Below are 21715 nucleotides of genomic sequence, written 5' to 3' on the forward strand. Positions count from 1 at the left end.
CGATGTAATTAATATATTGTGGTAGCTCCCAGAAACGGTATTGTTTTCATCGAAGTAATGACAAATCTCAAGAAAGTAAAGAACTGATATCATGAATGGAAAAATGGGAACAAAAGAAACCGTCAGTGCGGCGCGGCTTGATGAATAGACACGCAGGAAACCCGCGAAAAGATTTAAGCCAATCAAAACTCAGAATAGACATTACTCACCCTGTAATCTTTTATTTTTAGACATGATTGACGGTTCCGCAAAGAACCGAACTCTGATTGGACAATCGTACATACCATTCATTGAAGTCGAACATTCTTATCTGTAGGGAGAATTTAAAAATATTGACATTTACTTGCTCGTATATAAAAAGTACATGGAAAACTATTCAAAGTAGCACCACCTTTGCAAATTAAATTTATATTTTGTTGCCTTTTATTTATTTTTGTTATTGTTATTTGACTTTGTATTTTGTTTTTCAACATCATATTTCAGTATTTACATCAGGTTCTTTTAACGTATGATTGTGGAATTTCTCGCAGCTGTTGACACTACTAGCTGCCCGGGCTAGCCGCGCCATGCCAACTGTCAGCTGATTATAGTCCAATTACTCTTGTCTCATCCGCCACAAACGCTATAGTACTCTGCAAATTCGCTTTGTAAATTTATCATTTTTTTGTCTCTCGCCATAATGTTACCCCTTGATGTAGATTATGTCTGTGTGAGATATATGAACCAAAACCTGTAAATTTTTTTATAGTTGGACAGATTAAGATCTTAAATAGTTCCTCAGCGCTAGGATATATCGTAACCTTGAGAGTGTAGCAGCTGACTGTGTGACCAGCTGTTTCCCGCGCCGCCACGATACGGATAATGACCACACATACCCCTAACCACGCCGGTTCAGCTGAGACAAAATAATAACAGTGTGGATTTTACCTTGCTACTTTTGCACCAATTTGGCCTGGAAAACGACCCCGATTTCAGGAAACTATGGCTTATTACATGCGCAAGATGGAGAAAGCATATGCGGATAGGAGCGATGTTTTGCCGAACCCGATTGTGACGACAGTTGGAAGGTAGGCCTACGTAACAATTTAAACCCCGTGTTGTCTTTTGTCGAAAATAGTATTTCTATCCGCCACGTGATTGACTATTTACGTTTGTGAAGAGAAGTAAAGACTCCGTAAAATGTCCCATTTAGAATTTATTTCAATTTGTTATCAAATGTAAAAGTCTTTATAAGGAAAGGGATGAAAATTCTGTGAGTAAATATGAAGACTTGCGGTCACATTTACAAAGAGTATTTGGGGGCCTTCCACGTGCTCAGCTGTGGGTACGCGTAAAGGTTACGATGCTCATGCCATCTCACTTGTGCGTTTAGCCCAACCGGTTGGTAAATGTCGACTTCGAAATTCTTTCTTGTGTGGGAAATATTTCCATACAAGCTGATCGATTGCATGTATGGGTGTTTGACCAATGTTGGTGTTGTTCTGTGGTCTGTATTCAAGGTGATGTGGACAGTTTGTCTTGTTTGAAGTGTTCGAGTTTGAAGGGTTCTCTCGAGATCCGAAACGCTGTTGTGTCGTGGCCGGTGCAGTGCCACGCCTTGTAGCTGCACCGCCTACACAACCTGCATATTGTTGAAAGCTATTAAATTATATTTCCACTGTCAAGTTTTCGAGCAATTTTTCCACGATCCATATGGGCATTTCCCTAAGCTTCTCATATATCAAAATGTTGTGGAAACTGAACGACAAAGTGGTCATGGTGTCCTTTTTCTATGGTCGTTGTGAGCGTTGTTTTGTTTCGAATGGTCAATGTACATGTAAATCGTGTGGTTTGCCGCACGTGCGTGTCACACACACACCGCACTGCACGTAGGGCAAACGGGCAGGATGCAGTGTTTAGCCGGCTGTCGCTAAGTAATGCGTGGGTGTGTGATATGCAAATGTGGGCCTGGATAGTGGCCTGGAGATGTCGCAAGGTGTACCGTTATATTCAACGAATTTATGTCCGGTCAGCTGATGCTGAATCTGTTGTTGGGCATGTGGAACCAGCCATCCATGACTTGGCCGGCATGAGTGGATGCGCTTTTTTGCTTCTCTGGTTTGACCTACATATTTTGTATCCGTAAATCCATGGCGTTGCCTAGGGCATGTGTAAGAGGTGATACCCTTTCACGACTTAAAGAAAATAAAGGGGGTTCACTTTTATCTAAATGATGTCTTTTATTTGACTAGATCATGATTAGAGTAAGGAACAGAGAGTAACGGACCAGTACGGGCTTTTCTGCATCTCTGCGCGCACCTTTCGTAATTTGAGACAACCCATGAAAATTGAACTGGTAATTTTTCTTAAAAGAAATGTTCAGATGAAAAGATGTTTTAGGAAAAGAAGCCTTTTGGTAATGAATTAATGTTCGTGCAAGTCATTTAAAAGAGCTGTGTCTAACTTTTGTCCCAAATTCAGTATTACTACTAAAGGGGACAAATTTACCGTAATTTAACCCATTTCAGACGACTTAACCTGCTTTTGTAAATTATGTAAAAGCATCGACATCTATTAATTACAGGATAAAGCCTTTTTATGGGATAAATGTTAAGGGGAAAGAACCTAGGATCCAATCCATTCTATTCACACACTGGCGGGGGTGCTTTGAAAAGTGTTGTGAATTTCATGTGGAGATGTTAAGCATCGGGCCGCGGGGTGAGCACATTCCTACCTACCTACAGAGAGAGTGGAGCGAGCCAGACGGGGCTTGTCGACGTCTCGTCTGGGTCTGGCAGTTTTCTAACATATGGCACGTGTGGCTGGCTGTAGTCCGTCTGTCCGATTCCCTGCGTTTCGCGTTAGGGCTAGGCATGGCACGAGGTGCGACATCACCCGATCACATTTCATAGTCAGCTGAGTGTTGAATTTTTAGGGGGCCACGGCGTGTTTTAGTTGTCTGCCCGACTGACCATGCGAGAAACGAAATTACCAGGTACCTTTGTGTTATCACGGTTATTCAAGTCAGTTGTGACATATGCAGTGTTTGTAATCACATTTTTTGTGTTGATATAAAAATCATTCGTTTCAAGATTTATTATGTCTATAACAACTACATGTAATAGGGTTTTTTACTCACATTTGTTTTTGTAATTTTTTCCTTTAGTTTTATCTTGGTTGTGACACATGCTTTTGTCAATGGATTTTTTTGTGTGTCTGTGAGCTGAAAACAAATATTACCTAATTTATGCAAAAGGGATTTATGCGAACTTATCTCAAAATACTAATTATTCTTTGTGGAAATAGCATAAAAATGAGCCTGATGACACAGGACCGACAAGTGACATTGATGACACATACATACTGCGGAAGCCTCGTCGGGGAGCTAAGCCGTCTTCAAAGACAAATTTCCTCTATTGGGAAATCAAAAATTACCCTCCATGACAGTGCAAATCTTGCAGTAACATTTAGGGGTCAAAGATTTTATGACTACTACCCAGTGGGTTTTCCAATACACTGGAATAGCTATACAAAAAACAAGGGTAGCAGGCTTGGCATCCAAGTTGTACAACACGTGCAGGTAGTCTTCAACTTTCAAGCATCACAATTTGGATGTTGACAGAACTTACCCAAAATTTTCATTATCTTGCACCTTTTTTTCCCAATGTACAAAAGGAAAGCGTTAGATATTGCAACAAATTAGCCTCTGTTTACTCATGCACAATAAAATTTGCACACATGGGCCCAGGGTTAATGAGATTATAAAGGCATAATCAGACTTTTTAAATCAGATTTTCATCAGTGGCTTCAAGGGATGACAATAGACTTGAATGTAACAGTTTTTTTATTCAAGAAATCAAAGTGTTAATTAATTAAAGCCACATTTCACACAAAATATATGTTGATTTTCATTCCTGTTACATGCCAAAAATTACTGCGTGAGATCTCCAGCCCTGATATTTTTGTAACTATTTTTGGGTGGCAGTAGGTGGTATGCATTTGAGAAAAAAAAAATCTGAAATCAGCTGTTACCATAAAAAGCCCATAAAAAGAGATTTAAAGAACACCCAGATTACCCAGACACAATACAGTGTACTTTTCTTGCATGGTGTAGTCTACATGCTTAAGACATGTTACATCCAACAACAAAGCCGTTGGCACTCAGCCAAGTCTGGCACCGTGCCAAGTCACTGCTGTGTGGACGATTCCAATGGTTCAGTCCTAGAGGGGTTTTTTATTTAGCCACAATCATTTGCCCGGCTGTTCGTTACATACAATGTTGGTATATGTCGAAATGTAATGATAAATTGCAAGTTGTTTCATCTAAATCATATCCACCTAAAACCTGCTGTGCAAGATAATGTGTGTTTTGCTTGTTACATGTACATGTTTATTATATAAGATATGCAACACTGTTTTAATTTTGGAGTCGTTTGTTTTATGGAGGTTTTTTTTTAGATGTCAAAGCTGTCCATTTTTTAATGCATTTGAAAATTTTGGACAGCAGGTTAAAATTTGCAGTTGGTTGTGAGGAATCCAAAACTTGCAGGAGGATAGTCAATTTCAACATGGCTTATTAGGTTGGTTGCCCTTGTGGAAGGTTTTAAAGGATGGACATTGGTGAAACTGTTGATGAGAAGTTTCAGGGATTTTCAAAGAGTCAGGAATTTCGGGAATTTGTGAAATCTCTTTCAGTTTTCCCTAAAAAAAAGTTTGATGCTTGTTAAAGCAGAAGAGAATTTGGCATGTTTTTAGATGTCACCGATTTTACATGGCTTAAGTGGCAGAATATATGGTACTTATAAGCCAGGCAATTTGCAGCTTACAAGGGTCTTGGGATCTATTATTTTCTGTCAAAGTTTCAAGTAGAAATTGAGAGCAAATGCATCTTTCTTTCTTTTTTCACATTCATTACAATTCGTCTTTGAAACAAAGTGTAAAGCAATCAGTCTTATATCGTGAAATTTTTTCTCATCCAAGATCAACCAAACTTTTTATCTTAATGAAAATTCACATTCAAATTGAAAGTTTCCAGTCAGTTTCCAGAAATCTCCCAAAGATTTTTGCACTCCTTTAAGAAATTCACTACATTCAGAATTCTCCAGAATTACCTAGTATACTGCTGTGAACATTTACTGGAAGACGGTGATTTTGAATCCAATATGAATCTGGACATTTAGACATCAGTCATTAAACTGGTCTGAGTTTTTATGTGTCAAGTGAATTTTTTTCACTTGCTCAGAATGCACACACCTTGTTTGGAGTACTCTGTCGCAGCGATACACTATCATTATTTTACTTTTGATGACCGAGATTTCCAACCGTACATGTATGTAATTTGGCCCATAACGTGTCACTTTTGTTTTAGCAAATGAGGTACACAAAAATGGTTGGAATATGTTTTATGTACAGCAATTATGTTAGCTCCTGCAGGTGCCAGTGTACTTTCAGTTTGCTGTTTCAGGAAACGCGTTGTTCACGCATGACCCATGGGATATGCTGCACCGTTGTTTTCCGCTTGCAAGGCTTGTCCCAGGTTTCATGCTATAGGGATTTGCTTTTTGAACGGGAACTTATACTTCCTCCAACTCCTGTCGTAGGCTTCAAAAATTTAATGGTTGGAGTATCAAAAGTGAAACTCAGGCGAGGAATCACGTGTGTATATGAGTGTAAATTCCCCCCCCCCCCATACCAGGTTTATCTCTGTTGTGCGAAAGCGTTTATTTTGAAGTATTCTTTAATTGATCGTGTCATTTTTCTACATGCAGTTATTTCAGTATTTTCATACTGAGCTCATTTGTCATATTTGAGTCACCTTTAAAAATCAACTAGTACATGTACAAGTTTTACTTGGCATGTACTCACCATCTTGGTTTTCATTTTGAATGTTTGCATTTAGGAATTTTTGGTTCCACTCATCTGTTGAGTGAAGAGAGTCGCTTCGGAAAATACAAATTGTTTGTCTTTTCACTAATTTATGCAGAAGAGAGAAGATTAACTCCTTCTTGGAGATAGATTGTGAAAAAAAACAGCTGTCTTGTGCAGAAATAGTTATGGCATTACCTTGTCTCTTTGCCACCCCTTTTCACAAAGTGGTATGGCCTGATGAATTAGTAATTACATGTAGTTGAGTTGGAAGCAGGTGTTAGGGGGTCTAGCATACATGTACACAGGAGTGGGTGAGGAGTTGACTAAACTCAGCTGATGGTTCTTCCTTGTACTGTACATGTAAATTATGAACAATGACGCAAAATTGCAGTTTAAAAAACAAGTATTCATTAAGCTGAATATCCATTTATTATTGTTCTTACTAGTTTTGATGGTATTTATATGTTTTCTGCCCACCATCTCCAAACATTTTATAAGTGCAGTCAAATGTGCTGGTACTTAATGTACATTTGGGCATGGTGTACATAAGTGTTGCACTTCACATTTACATATTAAGTTGACTTTTTAGCAACAAAATGTGAATTGGAAAAAAAAAATGAATTAACCCTTCCAAAATTCTGCACGTCTCAAGTTTCTAACCTCCCTCCCCGAAAAATGAAACGGCTTTGCCATTACAGCATCCAGTGACCTTTCAGGTTTTAATCAGAGAGCACACTGATACTAGTGATAGAATGAAGCGATGATATAAAATGCCACATGATTCATAACCAGCAGGCCGTGGTAGGCCTTCTTTGGATGCCTGCAAATACCCTGCAGCACTAACATACATGTACATGTATGTACCTATGTCATCTTGAGCAATTAAGGGTGGCTGGCCAAGTGGGCTTTGGATCTCATGCCTGGCACTATCCACATTTCACCACCTGTCATGTGGTTTGATTGATGTAGACAAAATGAGGGCGAAAGAGGTTTATTTTGCTGTCCATTTTCATGAATAAAATTTTTAACTCATTAACATGCAAGGCTTATTCTTCACAGGCTTTTAAAAACATTTTCATTGTATGCAGATGTGAATTTACATGGGGGCCTACATCTTGCAATAAATCCTGAAATCATTAGAATGTACATATGAAATAAACTTGCTATTTATCCTTTCATTATTACGTACGATTGGGTCAGGTTATCAGATTTCGAAATTAAATAATCTGTCTGAAACTCAAAACTTATTCACATTTTTGAAAAATAGATGTTATTGTTCAAATATGTTATAGCTGAAATTGATTAAAATTATTTGTGTATGTGGTAGCTTCGGGCAGAATGTATTGTCTAAAAACAGCCAAAATGAGGGTAGTAACTAGACAAAGCAGTGCTCGCGCAAAAACAGGAGGAGGCAGGTGCAAGAAGTGAGTATTGATTTTCATCTGAAGGCGAGAGTACCCTCTTTAGACACGTGGTGGCTTCCGGAAAAGATGCAGCAGGCTTAGCTGAATGATGTGTGGTTATGAAATAATGGGTTGTGGGAACAATAGAGGAAACTGGGATTGAGCCCAATGGAGAGCATCTCATGGTGAGGAAGTCACTGCTTAATTGATAGGACAGACGGATTTGAGGTAAAACCCCCTTGGCGGTTTTTGTGGCCTGGCTGATCAGTTGAAGGAGCTGACAACCGCAAATGGTGAATTGCCACTAATCAGCTGCTTGAAATTCTTGGGCAATTGCTCATTTTATTTTGTTGGTGCATGCTCCACACAAATACATGCAACTTCAAGTAGAGGTGTTTGGTAAAAACAGTGTAACTGAATACATGTACATTATATTCAGGTAGGGCACCTTTCTGAATTAAATCTGTTTTAAAGAAATAAGAAGTTGGAATAGTTCAGTATCGATATTCATTATAACATGAAGAGATGGAAATCAAGACTCCACAGAAACGGTTGAAATAATGAAGTTGAACAGAGCCAGTCAAATAGTTAGTTTTGATTTTTAAAAAAAGGGGCAGTAGGCTAAGAAAAATTCCTGCCAGGTAAGTTGAGAAAAGGGTTAATTTGAAAGTTTAAAAAAAAATAGAAAAAAATAGTAAATTCTACAACTTGGTGTCATGTGTTACAAATCCTGGGAGTCAGACTCCATATTTAAAGAAGATTATTTACCTGTAGTGCAATTTGGTATCAGAAATAAAATCAAAGCGGAAGTAGGCCACTCAGCGGTTGATAGCGTGTAGTTTACCTACACAGAGATAACTGAAGCCCAGCTGGGCTGGGTCACGAAGGTTATGTTGTGGTGGAGATGTGTATTGTCATTCCCTGTGAGAAATTTTCCAGTGTACAGGTTTAATTGGGTGCGTGGGCGTGTGAGCTGCATGTAGGTAAACATGCAGAGGGATTGCCTTATCTGAGCTTAAACTAGGAATGAATGTAAAGCTAGGGCATTTAAATAGTCCGCATCAGGCCCAAGAAAAGTGTCTAGTTTCTGCTCATTGGTTAACTGTAAAATTGCTGTGGTGCGACACATTTTTATTTCTTTTTGGGGGAAAGGACTTCATTTTACTTTTTTTCTTTTGTGTATGTAGCCAAAACAGTAACACTGGCAACAAAGGCAAGACTTGCTGACAACAGTCAGTCTTTCTGTTTTTGTCTGGAAGCAATATAGATCTTGTTAGCATGTCAATGGCCTTGGAACCTGTGGCACAGGGGACAGCCATTTAAATAGCTCTCATGATAAGGTGCTACACCCGCATGTACATATGTTCATTCTGTGTGCGCAGCAAGCATTGAGAACAAGGCCTGCCAGGTATCAAGCAATGTCAAGGCATAGTCAAGTGCACAGCTTAGCAACTGGCACAATTTAGAAAAACTTAGATGACATATCGCTCGAATTTCTCACTGTGCTTGTGTAACGAGCTCAGTGCGCCACTCTAGGGTACAAGTCAGCATAAATCAGGGTTATGTACATGTATTGTTTTTACCACTTTGTTGGAACATGGTCATCAGTTTCATATGCTCAGCTGTTGAATTGTCTGTTTGTGTTTGGCAGGTGTTCTCCAAACAGTCAGAAGGAGCAGGAGAAACGTATCCGGCGGGAAATTGCCAACAGCAACGAGAGACGCCGCATGCAGAGTATTAACTCTGGCTTCCAGTCACTTCGCACACTCCTGCCAAACCACGATGGTGAAAAACTTAGCAAGGTCTGGAGTAGAAATTGGAATGGAATTAGTTAACTTTTATTCTAATCGCTGCCGAAGACGATAGTTTTCTAACGCAAGTCCTCCTTAACTAAGGCATTAATCTGAAATGGATGTGCCCTCTTCTTTAAAACCCAGAAGTTTGGAACATTTACATGTTGTAACCCATTTTAACAGCTGTCACGTAACATCAGAGTACAGAGAACTATATGAAGCAGTCATGTGAAGTGTGCACACGCGGTGAAATGATCACAGAATGACAAAAATTACATATAAGGTCATGGTTGAGTCTCCATGTTATTGTGTCAAATCCATTTCACTTTTTGTCCTTGAAAGTATTCGGAATAGCTCTTGCAGCCCAAAATGTTAAGTCAAAGAATAATAAACCTTCATTTGCATGTGTCTATTGTGATTCTCTTCTAATCAACTGGAAAGACAAAGTGTCCCTTTTCCTTTTGCATGCTGGAATTAGATTTCCTGTACCTACTTGTATTTGGAGCATGTGCTTAAAAAAAAAGCAATTCTTTTTTCCCGCGTTATCAGTTTTCTTTGATGTGTTTCCTTTTGTCCATTCCAGGCAGCCATTTTGCAGCAGACATCAGATTTCATCTACCGCCTGGAGCAAGAGAAGACCCAGCTGCTCAACCAGGTGATACACTTCAAGCGCATCATGCGCAAGTATGAGCGGGAGGACCCGGACTCACCCTCACCCAAGCGGCGGAAGCGCCAAGACAGCATGACGGATGAGGGCATTGGCAGTCCTGAGAACTTTGAAGACACAAATGTAAGAATTTCACCCGAGTGGCGATTGCAGTGGCTCGTAGACACAGTGCTTCACGTTGATGATTTAGCATGTCTGGACATTAGGGTTTGTGACGACTTTCAAACCCTACAACCTCTCCAACTGCCATTGACTACAGTGGCCAATACCATGTTGGAGTTGAATTGGCCAGGTGACCTGGTCTGATTCTGTGTTTGAGTAGCCAAAACAGCTGCACTAATGAGCAAGAGGTGAAAGGTTTGAGTCCCATCCAGGCAAGCCAGTGAATTATTCTCACAAGCTCTGGGATAGCGTTTGGCAAATCATACTTATCAAATTAAATCAGCAACCAGCAAAACCCTGTATTACACTGCCAAAACACGTTGGAATTCAATCATGAGCTACTTACAGTAGAAACTTTTTGATTGGTTTGCTGTTCATGGCTTGGAGAACATTTAATGTTCCAGAAGTAATCAGAAGTGTGCCAAAAAGATAGTAAGGTGAAACAATGCCAGTCAGGATACAGCTCAATAATCACATCGGACGTGAATCCTTGTCAAAGTTAATAACAAAAATACTTTGCCCACAAGGTATCTTAAAAGCTGGGAAAGAGGTTATTAATATTAGATTTGTTGGAGGCCTATCCCCCTCCCCTTTTTTTACTTTAACATGCCATTCGTGTCAGTAAGGAGACACACATACCTGCACGTTAGTTGGCAACAGAGCACCCCATAACTTGAGATTATCTTTACGTTAGCTCAGCCCAAGTCTGACAGTTACTGGAATGTAGTCACGTTCCTAATGTGTCGCACAAATCTTAGATTCAAAATGCACTCGCATTTTGTATTTGAGTTCTGGTCAGACAGTGCACATGTATCCTGACAGTTGAATGGATTGTGTGAAATGGAAAGCTTGGGGTGCTCCAGTTATGATTAAAAATCCTTGCGATCCAATTTCTTCCAGATTGACGAATTGAAACGAGAGCTGGTTGATCTACGTTGCCAGCTGGACAGAGAGAGGCGGTATCGCATGCTTTTGGAGGAACAGAACAGGTCCCTGGAGTCGCAGCTGTACCCAGAGAAACTCAAGGAGTTGGCCCAGCAGGTAAAAAGCTCCATTTCTCTTTGGTAAACTTTCATCTCAGTTGCCGGAAACGGATTTGAAACTGCCATTGCACTTAATGCATGACACAACATGTGTTGTGAGTGTAAAGTTGCATGTTAAAGCACTGAAGGAATCATGAACATTAACAATTTTACTAGTTCACAAGTTAGTGTAAGATTGGGAGTGTCCACTTGTTTCTTGAGAATTTACCAGGATTTTTGTGCCAATAAGGATTTCACTTAGGCTAAAACTGCATATATCTTCGTTCCAGATGAAGTTCTGATGTGTAAGAGTTCATTGTTCAGAACAAAGATTTCTGCCCTTTCACAAACTTTCCCCTCGGGTTCCATAATGGTTTTTTCCTGTTCTTCATTTGTATTGTGGAAGAGATCTTTATTTTTTTTATTTTTTAATGGCGTTCACCTACTGCAGATTAAACTCCAAGAGCAGAGGGCCTATGAAGAAAGGAAGATCCTGGAGCAGGCACCACCTGCACCACGTCCGGTCATCATGCAGTACCAGATCCCCCCTCCACAGACCCACATCATCAGCCCCGCTACCACGCTGACCACGTCGCGGCAAAACCTGGAGACCATCGTGCAGGCCATCCGGCACCTGGAAGGTGAGAAGACCACTCCAGGCAACACGCCCCAGCAGACACCCAGCCACACGCCCACCCCGGAGGACGAGGCCCGGAAGGTGAGGGAAGACGAAGAGACGCTAAGTGGCGACGAAGATGTGTATCGGAAAGAGCACAGTGAGCGCTCGGTAATCGTGACTGATTCGGAGACCATCCGCAACGTCAGTAACAGAGTAACTGTTGAACTTCTCCACCCAATTGACAGGCTCAAGACACGTCCGAGCATCATCGTTTCATGAGAGTCGTTTGTGCATTGATATTTATTCGTAACATTAGCCCATATACTAACAGCTTAAATAGCATGCTAGTCAACTTAGTCTCCAATGTTACTGTATACTGTAGTTGATATTTATTGATACATACTGTCTAGTTAAGGCTCATTTTGTAGATTCAAAGTAGAGAACATGTAGGTATGTAAAGTGATTTTTCTGTAGTTTACCCCTGGGTGATATTGCTGATGATACACGCGTATGTGCTTGTTTGTGAATTTGTCTTGTCAGTGACGTGCTTTGGTCATTGTCTTGTTGCTGAGTATAACTTTATCTCCTCATGCCATTTTGAACTTCAATCTGACCAAATAATGTGTTGAATCATATTGGCAGTGATGGTAGCTGGTACATTTCAAGGTTTCTGATCGGTTCTTCTGCGCATGTGAGGGTGTTGATCGGCTAGCATTTTGGTTGTTTCACAAGCAGAATATGTGCTAGCTTGATAAGTTCAGTCTTTGCATCCACACAGATACTTGATTCATAAATATGCTGCCTCTGCAGTCACTTATTGACCTCGTTCCTGGACCAGATCCCAAAGTGAGTCACAAATAAGAATGTTCATACTAGGAAGGATGATTTGACTTAGTCACAACTCCGTCTGGTACCTGTCTGGCAAGGGAGGGAGGGGGCACAGGGACATGAGGATACCGTTTGGCACGGTGTCAGTACAAGTTACAAAAAAGTTGGAAGCCAAGTCATGCCAAGATGGGATTGCGGATGTGATACAACGGTGATGCAGCAATAGTGGAAGTAGGTGTCTGGAAAGCACCCAGGGCACAAGTCAAAACCTGTTAGGTCCAAAGTGTGCAAGTGTTTGGCTGGCCTGCATTTCTTTTGCCGTGTCAAAAAGTCTAAAACTCTGCAAAAATATGACTCAATTTGCATCGGCAGACCGGGGCTTGGACAAACAGACAGGACTGTGGGTTTGATCTTTTCGCTGGACACATAATGGCAAACACAAGGCTCTAATGTCAATAAACCAACACATGTTGAACGAATCAGGGGAAAAACCTGTTGCAGGTTTTGTTACCTTTTTTTTCTCTCTCTCTCTCTCTCACGGTCCAAAGTTTGCGTTAAGCGAGACAGAAAGTATCAGGTGATTGTAAGAATGTTCAGTATGTGTCAGGTCAAAGTGAAGTCTATTAACGCTGATTCACATCAGACTGTCTAGACAGCTTATTAATCATAAACTAGATGTAGACTGGGTCACTGCCCTAGGGGAAGAAGGAAGGCAACAGAGTTTCACAATTTCAAATATTTCAACCAGGGAGAGTCCAAGGAAAACTCAAATTCTAAAAGAGCATTTCTGAAGGTGATTGCATGTGTAAGATGTGAATGTCGTGAGAAGTTTAAAAACCAACGACACAAAGTTATCATATAGCAGATTTGGCTTGAATACGGGCGATTCACAGTAGTGCGCCACCAAGAGTTTGCAAGTATTGGCCAATCATAACATGCGAAATTTGTCGACCCTTTCCAGACGCTCATTGGGTCGACAAATTTCGTGCATTGTGATTGGCCAACATGTTGCAAACTCTTGGTGGCGCACTATTGTGAAATGGCTGTGTTGTTCCTACAAACCTCAAATGCCACAGGATATTGTGTCATCCAAACTAAACTTAAATGCACAGAAATCATCTCTGCTTTTAGTCAATAAACCACATGCAGCGTTCCCACAGACATTGCAGTTGCTGCTGAATGTGCCCTTGACCGACAAAACAGTCTTTTCCCCTCTACAGCACAGAAATTCAAGGTCTGGAAATGCAATCACAAGTCTGTTCACCGGTCAGCCTTATGACCTTGAACAGTTTCCAAGTCCTGGGCTGGATCAGCTGACACTGTACGTTGCTGGGTGCAGCCTTCCATCATGTGTTGCCAGAGCATGTGATCATGTGCTTTGGAGCTGGCATTGTGCCAAACCAGTCAGGCTCTCTGTCTCTTGTGTTAGTCTGTGTTTAAGGAACTCTACCATTTCCAAGTTGGAGGAGGTCAGACAAACCTGACACTGTTGAATTACACAAATTCCAGGGGGCAGGTTGTGGAATGTTAAACCTGAGTGCATTGCCTACGTACACATGCAACTGTCTGAAACAGGTTTGCACACTGTATTCATGGACAGTCAGTGGAAGTAATGTCACTCATGACAAAATCATGTCGGAGGCCCTCGTAACAAGGCAACAAGAAAGAATTTTCTGTAAAATTTTACAACAGCTATGTGCAGAAAAGAGAGAAATAGAGTTTGATCAGTTTTCAATATTCTGAGATCCCCAAAGAAGGAAATCCTTAGAGGGTGTTTTCTTTTAATGTGGCACAACCTTGTGTAAAAGAATTTTAACAAGGATAACATTCGCTATAAATAGCTGCGTGTAGCACCCATTGTTTATGCATGCTAGGCACTGAAGTATCGGTGGAAAACATGCAGCCTGGCTGTCGTTGGGCGTGTCTGTCAAATGATGTTTAGGTAGGGGTCAAAGTTCAATCCTGCTTGGGGGGGAATGCATGCATGTGAAATGCCTGGTGGTTTTGTTGCTTCACAGAGTCCTGGAAGAGTGCCAGCTGACATGATTGCTAATGCAGTCACCTTCCCGTTGTAGAGGATAACATTTCCTCAAATTTCCTTTAGTGAGGGAAAATTGTACCTCCCCGTAAAAAAGAGACAAAATATTTAAAAGAATAACAATACGAAGATAGAAAATGCTCAGAAAAATACCAAGTATTGGTATTATCAGGTATAATTTCAAAAGGCGATTTGATAAAAAAAAATGTATATATACTTTTTGTGGCCTGAAAGAGTGACATTTTAGTTTATTTTGCTGTTGTATGTTTTGTGTGTCATTGCAATGTTGTCTTTAGTGGCACATGGTTTTTGTAAACCATGTACATACTTTGTAGAGATGTAGTTGAAGAGTGTATTGGCAGATTTAGCATGGGTACAACTCCATGGAGACGATGAGTCCAGCATGAAAAACCTAAAATATTTATTGATTTAATCAAACATAAAAAAGGAGAGTATTTGTCAGACATGTATTTTTATACAGAAGAGAAAAAAATTGTAACTAAATTGTTTGACTGTACGCATATAATCATTTGATTCATATGTTGATTTATTCCCCTTGAACCTGTTGGAACAAAGTTGTTATTTACTTTACCATGAAATGGTCTAGAACATAGTTTATTGGTCCTCAAACACTTGAGCTGTGCCTTTGTGTACTACTCTCAGTGTTCGTTATCACAGAAAAAGAAAAAAAAAATTAAAAGAAAAAGAAATAAATGGGAGACCATCACAACTTGGCATGGTTTGGTTGATAATTCCAGAGCATGAAATGGCAAAGGCTAACTCCAGAAGATGGATTATTTTAACCGCATTTCAGCACTGGAAACTCTGAAGTTCTGTGAGACTGAAGCCTATGTTCCTTTCCAATTTTGTACCCTGCTAAGCCTGCTTTAAGTGTTTACCATTTAGATGTAATCCCTGAAGCTGTACTTTGGTGTTAACAGTCTAGCATTGCCCATTTTGTCGTCCAAAAGGGCACTCGTTTTTAAATAATATGTAAACATGTTTTGGGAAGTTTCCGAGTGTGGAGCAAGCACTAAGGACATCATCTCTCTGTAGTTTCTAGGGCTTAGTGTTATGTTTTAAGATCTGTAGGTTTCCTCTTGGACGATGAGTTAGTGATAATTTTGTTTGCGGAAAGTTTGAAGCTCATGTATGAAGGGGAAATTGCACCAGGGTGGGGGATGTTAATGAACTCTTTGTAAAGACGCAGCTTTGTAGTCACCACTGGAATGGTACGTCCCCCAAAATGCTGAAGCTTTCTTTATTACATACAGAGCGACATGATGTTTGAAATCTTGGTTCAACAGGGCTGGCCTGGTTGTGTCAAATGCCTTTTGTGAACAAACATGCTTTTTCCATAATCGAATGAGTTTTGTCCATTTTGATTATGTTGATTGACCATTACCTGCCTTTTTCGGATGCAGTTTTGCTCATTTGATTTGTGATACTTTGGTTGGCTGCTAAAGTTTGCAGTTTATTTGACCAGAACACCCAGATTTAGCAGTGCTGTATTTGCCACACTTGTTGATGTCTAAGGTGTTTTAGACCAATGTGCAATGCTTGCTGTGGCATGTTGCGACACTTGAGCAAAAAAGAATTCATGTTAAATGTACAAAGGATGTTAATACAGTGTTAAGGTTAGTTGCTTGCTGTTTGTGTTTGGATGTGATTTGCATATAAATCTGCATATTTATAAATGAGCAGCTGCCAGTTATACCTCAGTCCTCCAATGAAAAATCACTAATTTAAAACCATTGTAATAGATTGTATTTAAACCAAAAATTGCATATGAAATGTACATTGTTAATGTTCCCAAAAACCATATTTGACCAAATATTAAGGAAATATTTTAACATAATTACTAAAACTGTAAGTATGTTCATTTTTTTGTTTTTTTTCTGATAAGATTAAGTCCATTTCTTGCGCATTAATAATTTTTTTTTGGTTATAGTTTTACTTTCTTTGCAGTTATATATCTGCACATATATTCTCAGATTTTTTTCCTATTCATATCTTCAAGTTCTATATTTTTTGTGTTACTCCATACGTGTGTACAATGTAACCTCTTTATGCAATTATGTATCATTGTGAGAGGTTTTTGTAATCATTAGCTCTGAACCAGTTTTGACGTTGACTGGCAGCCTGTTGGTCATATAATTTGTGTTATTTATGCTATCCGAGCAATGGGTTTTGAATGTATTTTCCCTTTTAAGCAAAGGTCCTAGGCAATGGGAATATCATGGTTTGCTGAAATTAATCCAAGGAAACCCAACTTAACTTTGCGTGGCTTTTGGTTGGGACATGACATCTTGTATGGCACATTCAATGCAGATAAGCTTTCCGTACAGTGGGTTTTTGTAACCAGTAATAACACTGGGAGTAAGACAATAAGGCAAGCAATTTTCAATGCAGTAGCAATGTTGTCAATGCAACAGTGTGGTGGTGCCCTCTCGTGATAAAAAACGGGCAGGGTGTCAACTAACTGGATTGAGTGAAACAATGCAAATCCTTGTACTTGTAAACTGAAGCTGTGTAAGATTTGTCCACTCCAGCTAATCAACAAGAGGACAGTTATATTTTACGGACTCACTTTGTCGCAAGGCTTAAAGAAAAATTTCTACCTCGCCATGTGCTGAAAAATTAGTAACCACTGTGAAATCACTGAATTGACCTTTTTTCATAGAATGTTTTGTAAATTGAGAGCATGTACTCAACCAATCACAAACTAGGGTGAAATGTTATCTACATGCAGTAGTTGTACGTGATATAAATGCAATCACAAGTATGAAGCCCAACCACCTTATTTTTGCAAAATGCGTTGGTCACTGTGGTCTCTGGAAACGCTGTGAACCAGCAGGTTCCGTTGTTGCATCGAAAACACACGAGTGATCATGATTGGGACACCCTAAAAAATGGGCGTTAAGTCACAGGCTGTCAACCTGTTTTCAACCAGCCTCTCCTCTGGCTTGTCTGATTCGCCTTTGAAGTACCACCACTTAGTGATTTTGATGACACTGGTCAAAGCAAAGATGATGTCACAAATTCGAGCTGCAAAGTGGGAAACTGTAAACTGATATCTGCCGTTTTGTGAATGTGTCTTGAAGTATTGGTTGTTGAAATTTCATGCATACATGTAGTTGTAAAAATTGAGCAGTTAGTAACTGTTTGGTTTGATGTCCAGTGATATTGTTCATTGCTCGTTAAATGTAGTCACTAGTAGCTGTATTTTGTGATAACTCTCAGTACGGTGGGTGTATCATTATGTCTTGGTGAAATAAGATTTGTATTTTTATTTGTGGCATATGATGCCCCATTATTGTGTTAATATTGTAAATAGACCATCCACAAAAGATGTCATATACGAATAGTCTATATTCTCTCAGCATATCTTGATTGTCTCAGCAACCTTAATATAATCATCTTGTTATGTCCAGGTTGACATCGTTACAACTTATACCTGCTTGCCACGTGTGTTGATAAACCATGGTACACTATTACAGTACATGAAAAACTTGAAAAACAAAACGTTGCAGTTGCCAATCAGACTTTTGTTCACGGTCAGAAAAAGGTTATATCTCTGCAAACTGTCAGCTTTTCTACATGTCAAATAATGTACCCAGGTTTGTAACACGGGATTTATGTTTCCAACCAATCAAAAATCTTTACATGTTCGAAGCACAAGATTATACGATTAACTTCTTATTCAACTTTCAATCGGAATCTCAAAGCCTGTAAGTCCTAAATTTGGACACTGCAATAAAATATGTCCATTTTGGTATTTGTTCATCCCCCATATTAATTTTGGTGTAGTCGAGATTGCATTATTTCGTCCAAATGTGAATGTTCATTTCTGCTGCACAGTCTTGGCCCAAGTCGTCATTTCTGCTGCACAGTCTTGGCCCAAGTCGTCATCAATAAAGATACTCTCTGTATCGATAATTCTTGATCACCAGCGTCTTGAACCCAGGTTATTTACTGCCACAAAAATTTTGTGGGAGCTACTTCGTTCGTAGAGGTCGCTATATCGGGTATTAGGCAAGGTGAATCTGGAATGACAGCAATTATAACCTGGAAGTTGACTCCTGGTGGCGCGCTTCAAGAACCCGGGCCTCGATCATGCAGAATCTTCAGAATTTGCAATTATTTTTCGTTCAAAATACTTCTTAAAAATTATCTCCCAAACAGGACCTGCCTCAAATATATTATGCGCATTTAATCATAGAAGCTGAAAAATTGCTGGACCTCAAAAGAGAAATTTTGTAGCAGAAACTGACTCCTCACTTTTGAAAATCTAAAATACAAGACAACCAGTGTAACCCGATGTGTATGTACTCGTAGGCAAAAGAAAGTAAGACACAAAATAAGTTCAGCAGTTTTAAGGAGATAGAAATAAATAATCTCTGTAATTTCTGAAGTGTTGCCTGACCTAATAGCAATTGCATCGGATCACAACATTTCTTTTTATTATGCAATAGTCTGGGATACACTATGCACTCTTTCCTACGGGAAAATTGTTTTATTGCCAATCTTGAGGGGAGGCTAGTCTTCACGCCTCTTGTTTTTTTTTTGTTTCAAGCAAACGAAAACTACTAGCTCTGATTATAACTGCACATTTTTGTCCCTTGTGGCGCAACGGGAGGGAGGGGGCTTGAGCATTATAAGTTTTTTGCTTTGGGGTGGGGTAAATGCTGGTCCGAGCGCCCCCCCCCCGACAAATCGTGGGTGCGCCACTGTTTCAACAATAGCATTACTATATGTTTTATTAAAATACAAGGACGGTGTACTCTCCATTAAATTATACATTTCTATTTTGATTCTTATACATATGCCCATAATATCTGCTTCCCTGGCAACATCTGGTTTATAGTGAGATTCTGTTGGTTTCAATGTGGCCTGACACTTCAATCCTGGCAATTTCAAAATTCGTCTTCTTGCCATAGCATAGCCTCAGAGAATCAGGTGTCCCTCAACTGGTGGTTTATGCACGTGAGTTTCTGGGGCGGAACTAGCTTCCAGGTAAATAAAGCGTTGATTTAAAGTGGGGCTGATGTGGTGCATCCTATCGGGGGAGGGTCCGGAGGCATGTCCGCGGAAAATTAGATTAAGAGCTTTTTAAGAGAATCCAATAATTTTGGCCCACATTGTAACAGTATAACAGCATTATTTTGTCAGCTGTCGGGGGGGGGTAGCAACCTCCCCGATCAGCGACTAATATTTTGAGTGCTGTAAAGAGCAAGGAAATTCGTTTGGTTTGGCTTGTTTTCCAACCAAAATAAAGTCCTAAGCTAAAATCCTCTCAGTTTATTGCAAGTAGTACAGAATGTAGAAGAAAATTAAATGTCGCCTCCGACAAGTTCCCCGTCGGGATTGAAATTCATTTATTTTAACTTATAATTTGATGGAGCACTCCCTGTCCTTAGCTTTTGTGTAAAACAATCACGATGATTTAAACACATGTTTTATACATTTTATCGTCCCTAGTCAGTACTTTGGTAACGTTGAATCAAAGGCATTGGGTGAAACTGATGAGATTCACTTGTGATTGAATTGAAGAAAAAAACCTAATTGGACCGAGTTCGAACTTGCCTCGATTTTTGTATTCTAAACAGCTACTATTACCCTCTGATGCCATGAACAGAACGCTATATATGAGAAGGGTAACAAGAATGTGTTTATTATTCAGGCACAATATCGATTGACGAAGAATGCGCATCACCTGTTTGTACGTGCCTCTTTGTACTTAGAGATTTTATTTATCCGCGTCGTTAGTCAACCCTTAGAAAGGGAAAAATGACTCAAGATGGGTTTTTTTTTTGTACCTGAAGTTTATTTCAGAATGAAAATCATTCGTTGAGAAAACAATAATAAACTCTTCTCACGTTCTTTTTCTTCAAAAGTTGTGGTTTAATTCGATGCGTGCGTACTGATTTATTTATAAGGTGAGTGATACGGTTTTGCTGAAAACCGAGCAGCCATTCAGCGACATGTAAAGTTTTCTGCAAACGATTATGTTCACCGAGTGCATTACGCGGCAAGCCCTTTGTCTTGTTGAAATGCCACTTTCTTGAAACCACTACTAGTATGTTGAAACACAGTTCATATGACCAGTGCCAGAGAAGGGGATTTTAGTGCTGCAGCCTTGTAGGCCGCCGGAAACTGTGCCTGTCCTTGACACGTAGAGACTGAACAGTAGTGTAAATCTTGAGGAAACGCAAGGAAAATATACGACCTAGCACTACAAGAATCGCAGGCTGTGTCACCAACGTTTAGTTTAAAAGCACTGTGTGTACTACCACGTTCTGAAGGTGAGTGTATATCTGCAGACCTGGTGTATAAGTTACAAAGGGAACTTCTGCAAGTGACAGTCAGCATGGTCAAGCAGTGTCGAAAATTCACTTACGCTTAGCCCTAACTTGAAAGATAAATACAAGAAGAGTGATATTTCCGAATCGCTTTTCATACAAGTCGCTGTTTACCCACCGGTGTTTAGAATTTCTGTGACCAAACAGCGTCATTTCCTAGGAACAATTCCCCTTTCTCTTGACACCAAATGCTTTCATACTGACTCAACTGACAGGGAAATAAATCCACACTTTCGTCTAGGACAAAGCGAGACAGTTAGGGATCACTTTCAACAGATCTGAATCACAGACGCACAGTAATATAGTGATATGTCCCAAGCATTCATCGGTAGTTCAAAAGTTGACTGCGGGGCTGCAGGCACGGGGCTTGTAAAATCGTGGCTTCACATCGGGCTATAAGCGATTTCCAAATCTTCTATTCTGACTGGTGTAAACTAATTAAAATTGAAATTGTGAAAAGGGCTCTGTGGTTCTAGAATTAATTTGTGTTTGATCAAGCAGTTGTCGAATTCATTGTATGTGTAACATCATTAACACCGTTGGCCGAGTTAATAATTAACCGTGCATTCAAGGTTGCATTATTTTCACTGACACTGAATTTATTGTGTGTCCCAATTTGAAGAAATCACAACGTCGGGCTACTCTAGTCCTACAGTGATATAACCTAGCCTAGTTTGAAGTGGAGTGTCCACTTTGACATCAGTCTTGATTGAAAGTGTGATTTGACCACACTCCCCAGTTAACACGATTAAGCTAAAATATTAGCAGAGCTTACCATCCTACTGTAGGCTTCTACTGAGTTTTTGCTTAACTATATGAATATATTTTGCTCTTCCCTTCGTTTAATTTGGGCACCACCCATTCCAAAAATGTTTACGGATTATGCTGCTGTAATTAAATGAATATATTTTTTTAAAATGTGTTGATTGTTTGTGCTCCTCTAATTTTTAAAACCTGCTTCATTTCTCTTCACT

At 39.7% G+C, this 21715-nt stretch overlaps 1 protein-coding gene across 7 annotated transcripts; it reads left to right on the plus strand.

The window, feature by feature from the left end:
* Window positions 1-614: 614 nt before the first annotated feature.
* tfap4 (transcription factor AP-4) lies at window positions 615-18178 on the plus strand. Of its 7 annotated transcripts, none has more exons than XM_022243884.2 (5): window positions 615-1067; window positions 8902-9052; window positions 9627-9833; window positions 10773-10913; window positions 11346-18178. In XM_022243884.2, exons 1-5 carry the CDS (start codon window positions 982-984, stop codon window positions 11790-11792), a joined length of 1032 nt encoding a protein of 343 aa, XP_022099576.1. In that variant the 5' UTR covers window positions 615-981; the 3' UTR covers window positions 11793-18178. The 7 variants fall into 7 exon arrangements, with proteins under 7 accessions (XP_022099576.1, XP_086987904.1, XP_022099578.1 ...); XM_087131778.1 differs by lacking the exon at window positions 615-1067 and adding an exon at window positions 1227-1252; XM_022243886.2 differs by lacking the exon at window positions 615-1067 and adding an exon at window positions 2767-2974.
* The last annotated feature ends 3537 nt before the right edge of the window (window positions 18179-21715 follow it).

This window comes from Acanthaster planci, linkage group LG02 (assembly GCF_054643075.1).
Source record: "Acanthaster planci isolate LZ-2023a linkage group LG02, COTS_SCS, whole genome shotgun sequence".
NCBI classification, from domain to species: Eukaryota; Metazoa; Echinodermata; class Asteroidea; order Valvatida; family Acanthasteridae; genus Acanthaster; species Acanthaster planci.

Coding starts and splice junctions, on each gene's coding strand:
- tfap4 (XM_022243884.2), top strand. CDS start 982: ATGGCTTATTACATGCGCAAGATGGAGAAAGCATATGCGGATAGGAGC. Junction 1,068..8,901: donor ATTGTGACGACAGTTGGAAG/GTAGGCCTACGT, acceptor TGTGTTTGGCAG/GTGTTCTCCAAACAGTCAGA. Junction 10,914..11,345: donor TCAAGGAGTTGGCCCAGCAG/GTAAAAAGCTCC, acceptor CACCTACTGCAG/ATTAAACTCCAAGAGCAGAG.